Source organism: Lycium barbarum, chromosome 12 (assembly GCF_019175385.1).
Source record: "Lycium barbarum isolate Lr01 chromosome 12, ASM1917538v2, whole genome shotgun sequence".
In the NCBI taxonomy this organism is placed as follows: Eukaryota; Viridiplantae; Streptophyta; class Magnoliopsida; order Solanales; family Solanaceae; genus Lycium; species Lycium barbarum.
Window position 1 is genome coordinate 70,471,904 of NC_083348.1, and position 12,445 is coordinate 70,484,348.

Below are 12,445 nucleotides of genomic sequence, written 5' to 3' on the forward strand. Positions count from 1 at the left end.
TCGTTACGCATGAGCATTGTAATTGGTCATTGATCTTGAAGCTGATAGCGTCTTTAGGCTTGGACATAATAAACAGAAATCAGCAGTTTTCTTGTCAGAATAAGTTTTGTAATACTTTACTATTTGCAAAATCCCTGCTTTATATCAGTTGCTCAAAATGGATCCAAGAAGTTTCTTACACACAGAAAATTGCTTGTACAATGGAACTGTGAAATGTTTTTAACGTGTGAATAGCTTATTTTACTTTTCTGACTTCAAGAAGTACATGAGCAGAATTCATTTTTTATCAAGTACAACAACAGCAACATACCCAGTTGAATCCCACAATGTGGGGTCTGGGGAGGGTAAAGTGTACGCAGACAGCAACCGCAATGTGATAATTTTTTATCAAGTAATTAGGATATATCATAAAAGGCATTAAGAAGATGCAAAAAGGTTACAAAAGATGTGAAAATTCATTGGAGTCTTTATCAGGGCATTTTGGTACAACCCAGTTCTGATAAGACGTGCATTGTTATGAATCTATGTTCTCTGCCAATTTTATCTAATTAATTGTCCTCTGCAGTGCTCGTTACATCTTCATGCTCCACAGATGAGACACTGGTTGCAGACTCAGATGCAGAAACAGAAAGTGCAAAATCAGATCACATTGCTGCTGCTGTCTGTTCAATAGATACTTCAGAGCATGACAGCAAGAGAACAACTTCTACACACAAATTAGAATCTGTTGAATATTATAACGAAGATAAGTGTTCTGTTCAAATAGTTATACCTAGTGATAATGTATCCATGAGGGACACATCTCCCAGTTCAACAAAACCTGATAAACATGATGGAGATCACATACCACATGATGATGCTACCATCCATGACCCTGAAGGTAGTTACATCAGGCGCTTAGGTGTCAAAAGTGATAATACACTGGCAAAAGAAGATATCACTGATGAGCGGGAAAATGGGAAGTTAGACATCATATATAGCCAAGATTTGATTGTTAAAGATTCTATCATGTCATTACCAGTCTCTTCTTCAACAAAAGGTGGAGTTACAAACTTTAAGCGCTTCCGTAAGGTTCGTATCCATTACAATGTCTTATATGAAATATATTCATACCAGAGAACGAAAATTTCTTCCCACTTCACTTTCTTCTTCAACATACTTTACCTTTATTGCTGACATGTTAGAGTTCAATCAGCATCAGAGTTCAGCCAGCAGTGAAGGTCCTTATTAAAAAAATTGCTTTCTAAAGTTCTCTGTAACTTTATTGCTTCTGTGAAGTACATTAAGTTCTGTCCATGAATTGCAATATTAAATTGATACGACGTCACTTTAGGTTTGGTTGCTCTTCTTCTTTGGTCAGTGGATTTGATTAATATATTACACTTTAAATGCTAATGTTTGTTGTTCTTGTGACCTAATTTTGTAGGCAAATGCTCCACCCCAGAATAGCTTTGAAATCTTCGTTCCGTTCTCCAAGTATCCATATCAGTAAGCACCTAAGTCGATCTCTGTTTTTTTTATAGTCTTTATGGCGTATTATATTCCATCGATGTTGATCCGTGATCATGGTGGCAGAGAATCTGAGTGTAAGAATGAGGATATTGCTGAATCCATTAAAGAAGAGAAAAAAAGAAAACAGATGGAAGCTGTTGCCGAGGACCTGTTTAACAGTGAAAAGGTCAGTAATATGATTTGTATTATTGTAGCTAAAATTCGAAGCAAATATATCTCTTAACCGAGTGCTTCTATTTCTATATCATAGGGAAGACGACGTGGTGTTGCTGGTTCCCTGCATGGGTTGTTTGCTCGTAGATAATATGGTAAGTTTCTTTACAGAGCTGAAGAACTATACCTTCTTTTCCACAGTCTGGAAAGCACATGCTGCTTTGTGCTTTGTAGAGAGAGCAAAACGCTTGGTGCTTCGAAGATAGAGGAAATACTATTCAGAAGATCAAAATATATTGATTACTTGTGTTTTATTTTTGGTGCAAATAGAACTTTGTTAGTGATGATTAAGCTGTTGTAGATCTTATTGTATCCCTGTAAGTATGGAAAGGGTTTTTTTTTTTTCATTTGGGCAGATTGTAGATTCTTTTGACAGCACCTTCTTGGTGCTTTTATTTAAGTGTAAAACACTTAAACTGTTGGTATGAATCAATTTGCTGACGCAGCCTGGCATCTTTGATGTACGGCAGAGGCATATAAACAGCATTATCATTTTTGGGGACCAGAAATAGCATTGACTGCAAGCATAGTAGCTGTTTAGTGCAGGCGTTGATTTCTGTCAGCATCAGATATAAGAAGTGTGTCATCAGCATAAAGAACTTTTTTTTTTTTTTGATGAAGTAATTGTTAATCAGCATAAAGAACATTAGTCAACCAGATTCTCTGCCATCTATACCAGAAATGCAAAACCGTATAATCCAGCCAACTTCAGGTCTCTTAAGCATTAAGTTTATAAGTCTCATGACTTTCAATATGAAAGACCAGTTTACATGATCAAACGCCTTTTCCAAATCAAACTTGCATATTACTCCAGCCTTCCCCTTTCTCAAGTAGTAAAGACATTCATCTGCAATTAATGACGCGTCTACAATCTGTCCACCTTTAATGAAAGCATTTTGGTTGCACCTGAAATGAGTTTGCTTATCATTTGTCTTGAATCTTTCAGCAAGAACCTTTGCGATGAGTGTAAATGCTACCAAGAGGCTAATAGGTCTAAAGTCTTAATCTCCATTGCCCCTTTCTTCTTAGGAATGAGAGCTATATAGCAGTGAAGCTCCTGTTGAATGTGCCTGATAAAAAAGTGCACATGTTTTCATTTATATCATCATTCCTGACAGCGGACCGACATTTTTGAAAGGACATGTTGAATCCATCAGGTGCCGGGGCCTTATCCCCATCAAATTGCTTGTGTTCATCAACAACTTCTTCCTCTGTAAATGGGTTTGAATCCACTTGCATTTTTTGGCCTTTAAGTTTTTTGGAGGTGAGCACTTGACTAGCGACACAAATTAGCAAAGGAGAATATTTTTGGTGTAGAAAATCTTAAATTCAGGATCTTCCGTCTGCGAATTTCCTGAGAAATGAAGTCATAGGCTGTTCAGGGCTAGGCCAGCCACTCCAAGAGCACTCATCCATAAACTGAAAGGTGAAAAGCACTAGATCTTTCCTCATGGTTGGTTTACTAGGGAGAGGCGCGCCCCTTTCCACCTCTGGTGTTGGTGTGACTCTTTTTGATCATTCTTGTCAATCCCTTTCCTATATTAATTTTTGGCTTTATTGTTAAAATAATTCCTTTGGAGTTTTTTTTTTTGAACAGGTAACAACTTTGTATTATAGACCAGTACTTAGGTAGTACTGAAAACCCCTTTACAAAAGAAAAAAGAAAACTAAGAAGCTAAGAAAGTAAAATCCTAACATGAGTCAAGAACTTCTAAGATTGATTCTGCATCTACATAGGGATTCTTTGTACACCAAAAACAAAATAGTAACATACAGTCTTGCTTGATTGTCCACCATATGCAAGCTGGAATGATCCTCCAGTAGCCTCTATTCCTTGCCCCAATCCCAGCCTCCTCCCAGCTAGAAAGAGTGTCAACAATCTTGCTAGGCATTGTCCAAGACGTGCCTCTGAGATTGATACAAATCTTCCATAGCTGATCAGTAATTCTGCAATGTAAAAACAGATGCCCTACTGTCTCGGCTGCTTCCCCACATAAGCAACAATTTGAAACTAATATAATCCTTTGGAGTTTTCTTTTGGGATACCTAACAATAGTAGTGGCTACAATTTGGAATATGAATGATTTGATAACTTGCTCGGGAGAAGACAATGTTTCCCATGTGGATTTTGTTAAGCTTCATAATTTCTTTTGTTACATATACATATGGTGTGTGTTTGATCATTTTAGTGTTTTAGGGTTAGTGAACTGAAGAGCTTTATAGAGGATCAATTATCTGATCATTCTCATGGCTTCTACACTTTCAAGCAACAAGACTGGAATTGGCTCAACTGTGATTTTACATGCATGATGATTAGCTGCCTACAATGTGAGTTCCCAGAACTAGGATCAACCTACTTATATAGAAAGGTTTCTGTTTAGCCAATGGTTCTTGAAGTATATCCCTACTGTTGCTATAAATAGTATAATTACATAACCTTCCCTATTATTCAGTATGAGATTAGCAAACCTGTTTTGACTTGCTTGGTATTTGTGAGACCAAGTAAAAGCAAGGAGAAGTGAATTGAAGGGAGAAAAGTGTTGACCCAATGGTCAAGCATTTTTTAAGCTGTTTAATTTTTCTGATGGTGGAAACAGATTTATTGGGTTTTGGTAACAAATATGGCTGCATTTTGGTGTTATACTTGGCCCAAAAATCCTTACCACCTAAAAATAAAAAGAAGTATAAGATCAAAGCTTAGCTTATATCTGCCTGATTTAAGGGGAATAATTTTAGTAAAGACAGGAGTATGAAGTACATCAGATGAGCAAGCTGCATTTATGCAGAGATGTTATTGTGGCCGAGTTGTCAAATTTCTAAGAAAAGAGAAGGTTTTATGTTAGTTTGAGTTTTGATGAAATTGCCTCAAGTTTACTTGATAACTGCCCATCTAGGCTCTCCATAACACCAAAATTGTTTGCTGCAATTGCTTTCTCAAAAAAAAAAAAAAATGTTCTCTGCAATTGTTATGATCAATGCATATATTATGTTAGCTGCATGATTTATTCATGGAATGCTAACATACCAATTTTGTGTTTCCAGATACCAGAGATATGCAAATGTACTTGTTCGAACAACTGAGACATTTTGTTGGTATTGCTACTTTCTTAGCGAACACTGTAGATAAGACTCTCTTTTCTTTTCCCATTGTATGAGATGGGAAAGTCATCTTTGTTTTCAGGATCATATGTGTTGAGCTATTGTATCGCGTCATTCTTGAAACTAATTTTTTCTGAAGTTTGGGACATGACTTTTAATTTAGGAGGATGCAAAATATCTGAAGTTTGCTTGCTTCCAAGTTGTCTTGACCCGTATGTTTGAAATTTGTAAAGTCCGAATCAGATTTCTTCAACTTAAGTTCTGTAGGTCTGAAAGTTGATTATGTATTGTTTAAACTTACAAAAATCTATGATCTTAGTCTATACCTAATAGAGGGGGGGGGGGGGGGGGGGGGGGTACTAAAATCGGTTATCTGTGCACATGCCCAGGAACATTAGAATGTATTTTCAGCTCTCTGTCCAGTAGTGATGCTTTGAGGAATACTGGATGTTACTGGAGAGGAAAGAAAAAGGAAAAGCAGTGTTCAAGGAGTATGATTTAACCAGTCCCATGCATCTTTGTTGCCCTATAACATGGCCAAATTTAACTACACTCTTAGGAATGTTGGTTTGATCTGGCTCTCCACCCAACTGTCATGACATGTTTTTCAATCAATTTGGACGATAAGCTGTTATAACGCTTCAACCTTGTCTAGAGGAAGGCATCAAGGGAAGAGCGTAGTGTTTGATTTGTCTCGCTTTTGAGTACCAAACTCAAAACTCAAGCTACATGTGATTTCGACATACCAAACTCGAAAAATGGCCTAATAGAATTTGATAGAACTACTAGTAGCACGACAAAAGTGGCAAAAGGAAATGTTGGTTGGCCTTGAATAGTAGCACTAGATTCCTTCCTCAACCGGTTTGGATTTGTGTCAAATGAAGGAAAGTATGTACCTCCTTTGATAAATAATTGAGTGAGTCTTAATTATCTGCCATATGATTTGCCTCCCTGCAGCAATATTGATGATCAAGGCATTTTTGTTGACAAGTATCTATATTTCCTTGACAACAGTGGCAATTCTCCATGGTATATAGTCCATTCACTTAAAATGCAGCTTGCTAGCAGTAAAAAATCGACCTTCCCTATCACCAACCCAAATATGTCTTCTTTCAATGAACCATTTCAGACCAAAAGAGCACACTCTAGCTTCATATTAGTTCCATTGCTTAGGCAATGGAGGAGATCTCCTAACAGTACTTTGCCCCGACTTGCTTGACCATTATTACTTGAAAATGAGAGCTTGACAAATGTCCTCAAGTTTTCTCCCCTCTTTTCATATTCATACATAGATTAATTTTAAAAAGGAGAGAAGAATGGAAATAAAGAATTCCTTTTTATCAAAATGGCAGCTAATAGTTGTTCATTATTTGGATCATAATAAGGCGCTGAAATGGCTCATTATCAGTCGAAGATTTCTGTTGTAAGGCCGTTATCTAATATAACGTTGTTATCTGGGTTTTGCATCAGGTAATAGACTATACATTTACCAGCAAATGCAGAAAAGGAATGAAAATTTCTCTGTGATAAAGTGGACAGTCATTCACTACAACTGCCCTTTGCATAACTAGTAAAATGGTAATGATAATGTCTCAGTTCCGAAACGTGTCAGTTCGGCTATATTTGTCATCTCACATAAACATTACATCAACTATGAATCAATCATGGCATTTATCTAATTCAACGGGATTATCAACAGAATTTTCTAACAAAGCCATTGAATCGGACGAAAATGTCATGGAACTCTCCATCCGATGAAACAGAGCAATTGGTTGAGATTGAAGAGGTTGAGGAGGTACTTCTAGAACTTAAACTTCACCTTCACCTTCAAGCATTTCTACTGCTTTACTCATTGAAGGGCGTTGTACCGGATTTGTTTGTATGCACCATAACGCAACTAAAGCCATCTTTCTAGCCATCGTCTTTTCATCATCATTTGCTTCTTCATCCACCATCTCATTGCCCTTGTTGAGCTTATCATAAACCCAAGAAGGAAAATACGGGCTAGAATTGTCTTCATCGGCAACTACATTTCTTTTCAAGTCAAGCATTTCCATTAGCAGCATTCCAAAACTATAAACGTCAACTTTATAAGAGATTGCACCAATGATCCTATTAATCAACTCAGGCGCTACATATCCAATAGTTCCACGAGCAGCTGTGAGAGTCACAATGCTATTATTTGTTGGATATAATTTCGCAAGCCCAAAGTCAGAAATCTTTGGAATGAAATTCTCATCCAGAAGAATGTTGTGTGGCTTGATGTCAAAGTGCAAAATTCGTACGTCACAGCCTCGATGCAAATATTCGATTCCTTGAGCCACTCCAAGAACAATGTCGTACTGCCTATGCCAACTTAACAGAGGCCTTCCTTCTTGACTAATGTACTTATCAAGCGATCCATTAGGCATGAAGTTGTATACAAGAGCACGCTTTCTTCTCTCCACACAATACCCTACGAGTCCGACCACATTGACATGATTAATCCTTCCAATGGTAAGCCTTCATTGATGAAATCTTGACCACCAGTTTTAGGCTTGCTCAACATCTTCACTGCTACATTTCGTCCACTCCGAAGCTTTCCTTTATATACACTGCCATAGCCTCCCTCACCTAATTTTTCTTTGAACCCTCTGGTCATTCTCTTTATGTTGGAGTAATTATATCTGATTGGCATGAAATTGTTTTGTGTTTGCAAAAAGCCTTCAATCCCATCGTACATCGACAAATGCCTTCATTTCCCATTCAAACTCAGTCATCAACAAAAACATTGTGGGTATCCTGGCTTTGAACTACAACGTAATAGTTAAAAAGATACCATCCTCGAGCTTCCCTCGTCTGTTCACTTAGTTGTTGAAGAAATTGATTATATCTCATAGCAAATTCACCTTTATGATCCTGACGGGTGCATAGCAGCCAAGCTACTGGTTACCTGTAAAACGGTATAGTTGAATTTGTAGACATGGTCAGGGACACGTAGATCAGAGTAACATTTAAGATTAAGATGCTCGTATCTAAATATTATAAATAGATGCAAATAAGATAAAGAGAGAGAGAGAGAGAGAGATCTTGGATTATGGATGCTTATCCGAGGTTAGACTCCTCTGGTTATCGATGAGCCTTGACTCCGGAGCTTAGTAAATCAATAGCAAGAATATAAAGTGTACAGAAATGTGAGAGTAAGAACTGTGTGTATTAACTTGAATCTCGTGTCTTACAATAGGAATTACCTCCTCTATATATACTTAGAGCTAGGGGAACATATTCCATGTGTCACGCCCCTGCTCATAATAAGCCTTAAAGGCATGATAATAATGTACAATAAAAAGGGTCATAAAATCGTAATAATATTGAACTTGTAACGCACCAGCTATGAAGTAACGGATGACCGTTAGGCCACTCAGGTCCGGAGAAGCTGCGCGTTACACCGGACCTGCAGCTTCTTCCGGTACCATAAATCTTCCCGCGGTGGCTATGATGCTGACTCATCCGAAGTCTCATCCTTCGTGCTACGTGTCTCAACCACACTGGTACAGCTGGATCTTTTATATTTTACCCAATATAGTTAGTTCCCCTATTTTTCGGGATTCGAACAGGTTTTCCCTGGAAGTGGAAGAGTTTTGAACCTGCTCCGATTATGCGGGAATTTGGAACATGATAATGTCTTGACCGAAACGTCAAACGACGTAGATTAATGGAAGCAACAATTGACATTCCATATCCCCTGCAGAAGCCTTATAAAAACCCAGAACTTTTCCTAAATCCCATCAGAATATTTTCCTTCCTTCAACAAAGTTCAACCTCTTTTCAATAAAGTCTCAAACCTTTCTTTGCCATTATACCAAAATAAAACCTTTATCATGGCATCGCTTCCGCCAAGCCCAGCGAACTCGACCCCTTCTTCATATAGTTCAGCTGGTAATTCCCCGAATGAGAATGCTCCTGATATCACTTTAGAACTTGATCTTGGGTCCCTTACTACTAAAATCCTGCCTATTGACTGCGCGTATAGGGGTGATTTCCGTATTGACACCCGTCACGAATCAGTGGGGGAGATCAAATCTTTAATCACCGCTGATGACCTTCCCAAAGTTTATGCCGACTGCAACTGGGGTTCCGAGGTCATAACCCTCGTAGTCGGCCCTGAGGGCAGAATGACTCAACATGTTGAGGGATTCACCATGGTCCATACTTACCCTTTCACCATCGGATTCGAACTGTCGGTCCCAGATTTGATCTAGGCCTTCTGCCGTCGGTACCAGGTTTTCTTGTGCCAACTCGCTTCCTAATTATGGAGAACCGTCTACTGTATCCAGAACCTCATTGACTGTGCCTGGCTTACCTTCTCTATCGATCATCTGATGCAGCTTTACTCCCATCGACTGTTCCGGGATGGAATGATCCACTTGTATCCCTGGGGGTCTCGCGGTCTAATTACCAGTGCCGAGTACAATTTTTACTGAGGTTGGTGGGACCGGTTCATTATGATACAAACAGATCTTCTCCACCATCCATCTCTGGACCCTTTTCTAGAGACATGGAGTTACACACGTAAGTTTTCAAGCCTCTTTTCTCCTCATTTTCTTCGCTTGTCCTCACATAACCTCTTCAATTCTTACAGCCACCCCCGTTGCTTCGAAGTTCGTGTAGGGAATGTTTGACTGGATCTTGGAATTGCTGAGAGGCATTGCGGGAATAACCAGTACTGGAAAAATTTAACTGCTGCATGGTGGAGGGGAAAAAACTATGGTAAGCTTCTAGATCTAAATTTGATAGCATTTTTTCATATTTTCTTTCCTCCCCTAACGGATCCCCTCTGGATGTAGACAGGGATTTTTGTCCGAAGATCTTCAGCTCAAAATATTCCTTCCAGCGCCACGACTCTTTCTAACATCTTGACCACTACTCGTTATACCAGAAGTTGCAAACGCAGAGTCTGGATCCCCTAGAGAATTGTCGGAACCCAGGTTGAAGGGATAGGCTCTCGTGTGAGGACCCGATGTCACATTATTGAGGCTTGCCGGGAAGTGCAGGATAGCCAAGGTGTGATTAATATCAAAGGTGACGAAGAGGAACCCTCAATCCCTGAGATAGCAGGTCCAGGCATTCCTTACTGGAAAAGTGTCCCCGACAATCCCTTGATCCATGCGGGCCTCGATCCTTCATTATTGCATTGCAGTACCAGCAGATCTGGTGAAGCCTCTACTGCTCAACTACAATCTGATGGACAAAACCTAAAAATCTTGCTTCACCAGCTTGCCAACCAGATCCTCGCATGCCATACCTCTACCACCTCCGCCATAGCCGAGGTGGGGAAAACCACCAATTGTATCGAGAAGTCCAGACACTCTAAGTGCGATGCTGTGAATCTGAATCTCTGAAGCATTCCCTTCATTTGAGTGTCCACGAGACCAAACACCGACTGGAAGAAGAGATGAAAACCCTGCAGGCCAAAGACTTCGACCTCCAAAACCTTCAGGTGCGTGTCGTCCATCTGTCGAATGAAATGGAGGTCCTTCGGGGACGACACAGGAGTTTCGAAGCGACGCAAGCCCGTCTTAGGGCAAAGTGGGATAGCATGCAACGACGCTAGGCCGTCCAGGACCAAAAGATTAACCTGATGCGTGATCTTGCAATCTTGAAGTGCCGGTGGGATGCTTTCCAGGTGGCCTTGGACAAGAAAGTGGACTTGGAAGAAGCTTTGATAGATGCTGAGGTGGACTTTGCGGCTGCCGAATCTGTTATGGCAAAACTGAGGACGTCTGAGGACAGTAGTTCTGATAGCGAGGATAAGGGTGCCTCTACTCCTGATGAAGGCGAGCCATCTTTCTCCTGATTCCCCAAAATCTGGACGGGCCTGCGTGCTCATGCTTTTTTTTTTTTACTCCGAAGCTTGCATGCCTCTTTATGCCTTTTTCTCTGCCTTCGAGCCTCTGTATATTATGAAGTTTTAATTTTGCTTCACACTTTTATTCTTGCACCCCCTTTATATATATACACACTTTTATTCTTGCACCCCCTATATATATATATATATATATATATATATATATCGGCTGCCGAATCTGTTATGGCAAAACTGAGGACGTCTGAGGATAGTAGTTCTGATAGCGAGGATAAGGGTGCCTCTACTCCTGACGAAGGCGAGCCATCTTTCTCTTGATTCCCCAAAATCTAGACGGGCCTGCGTGCTCATGCCTTTTTTTTTTTTTTTTACTCCGAGGCTTGCATGCCTCTTTATGCCTTTTTCTCTGCCTTCGAGCCTCTGTATATTATGAAGTTTTAATTTTGCTTCACACTTTTATTCTTGCACCCCCTTTATACATATACATATATAAACATATATATATATATATATATATATATATATATATATATATATATATATATATATATATATATATATATATATATATATATATATATGTTGTCGTTACGTCAAAGACCGGGCCGATCTATTTGATTTTGCTCCGGAGACTTAGGGTGCAACTAGCCCTTTTTTCTGAAGGATCCGGGTTTTAACATGGCAAAGAAAGTCACTGCTTAACATAGAAAGGAATATGAACTGCTTAACATGGCAAGGAATATGAACACCTTATTTCAAAGTAAGAAAATTCCATTTCTATAAAATTCCGAATACATGTAGACATTTCAACCGAGCAGTCCCCAGTATTAATATACTTCATCTTATATATATATATATATATATATATATATGTAGCCCCCCAATGTTTGGAAGCAAAGAATGAGATTCCAGACATTGAATGATGCCCCCGAGAAAATCTAATGACGACCAAACGGTACTGCCTCGTTAAAAACCTTGCCGGAAAAACTCAATTGGGACAAAAACATGACAAAGGGAAAAAGAGTGCAACACCACCAGCCACAGTTCCTCGGCTAAGCATAATATCTTTTGAGGAAACTTACATTCCAATTACTGGGACTTCCTTTCCGTCTGCATCCTCAAGCTTATACGAGCCTTTTTCGGTAATACAATTCACCTTGTACGGGCCTTTCCAGTTCGGACATAGTTTTCCAGCATTTGCATCTCGAGTACTTTGAGTGACCTTCCGTAGTACCAAGTTGCTGAGCTTGAAATGACGGAAGTTGGTGCGACAATTATAGTATCGCTCCATCCACTGCTTTTGAGCCATCATCTGGACGTACGTGAGGTCTCTGTGCTTCTCCAATAGATCCAACTAAACCAACATTGCCTCAGAGTTAGCCTGTTCTTGTGCCCAATCCTACCGGGGGCTAGGAGCTTCAACTTCCACCTGGATCAATGCCTTCGCTCTGTACACCAAGGAGAAAGGAGTTTCACCAGTGCTGGATTTCGTCGTGGTTCTATATGCCCATAGCACCTCCGGTAACTTTGAAAGCCATGCTTTTTTGGTATCTTCTAACTTCTTCTTCAGATTTAGGACAACGGTCCTATTTGTTGACTCCGCCTGACCATTTTCACTCATATAGTAAGGGGAAGAAGTGATCCTTTTGATGCTCAACTCCTCAAGGAAACTTGTGATTTTGGGTCCAATAAATTGTGGGCCATTATCACAAGTGATTTCCTTCAGAATTTCGAACCGACAGATTACGTGATTCTAAATGAAATCAATTACTTCTT

The 12,445-nt window shown here is 39.5% G+C and overlaps 1 protein-coding gene and 1 pseudogene across 1 annotated transcript in view; one reads left to right on the top strand and one right to left on the bottom strand.

Annotated features, from left to right (window-relative positions):
* LOC132625133 (nibrin homolog) overlaps positions 1–5,077 on the top strand; it is a 65,956-nt gene extending 60,879 nt beyond the window's left edge. The window contains 6 exon segments of the mRNA XM_060339952.1: positions 566–1,071; positions 1,427–1,488; positions 1,576–1,678; positions 1,763–1,820; positions 3,923–4,053; positions 4,768–5,077. Of these exon segments, the coding sequence (XP_060195935.1) occupies positions 566–1,071; positions 1,427–1,488; positions 1,576–1,678; positions 1,763–1,816 (725 nt within the window). The 3' untranslated portion in view covers positions 1,817–1,820; positions 3,923–4,053; positions 4,768–5,077.
* A 1,263-nt stretch (positions 5,078–6,340) lies between these two features.
* LOC132625138 (rust resistance kinase Lr10-like) lies at positions 6,341–10,997 on the bottom strand (annotated as a pseudogene).
* Positions 10,998–12,445: the final 1,448 nt, after the last annotated feature.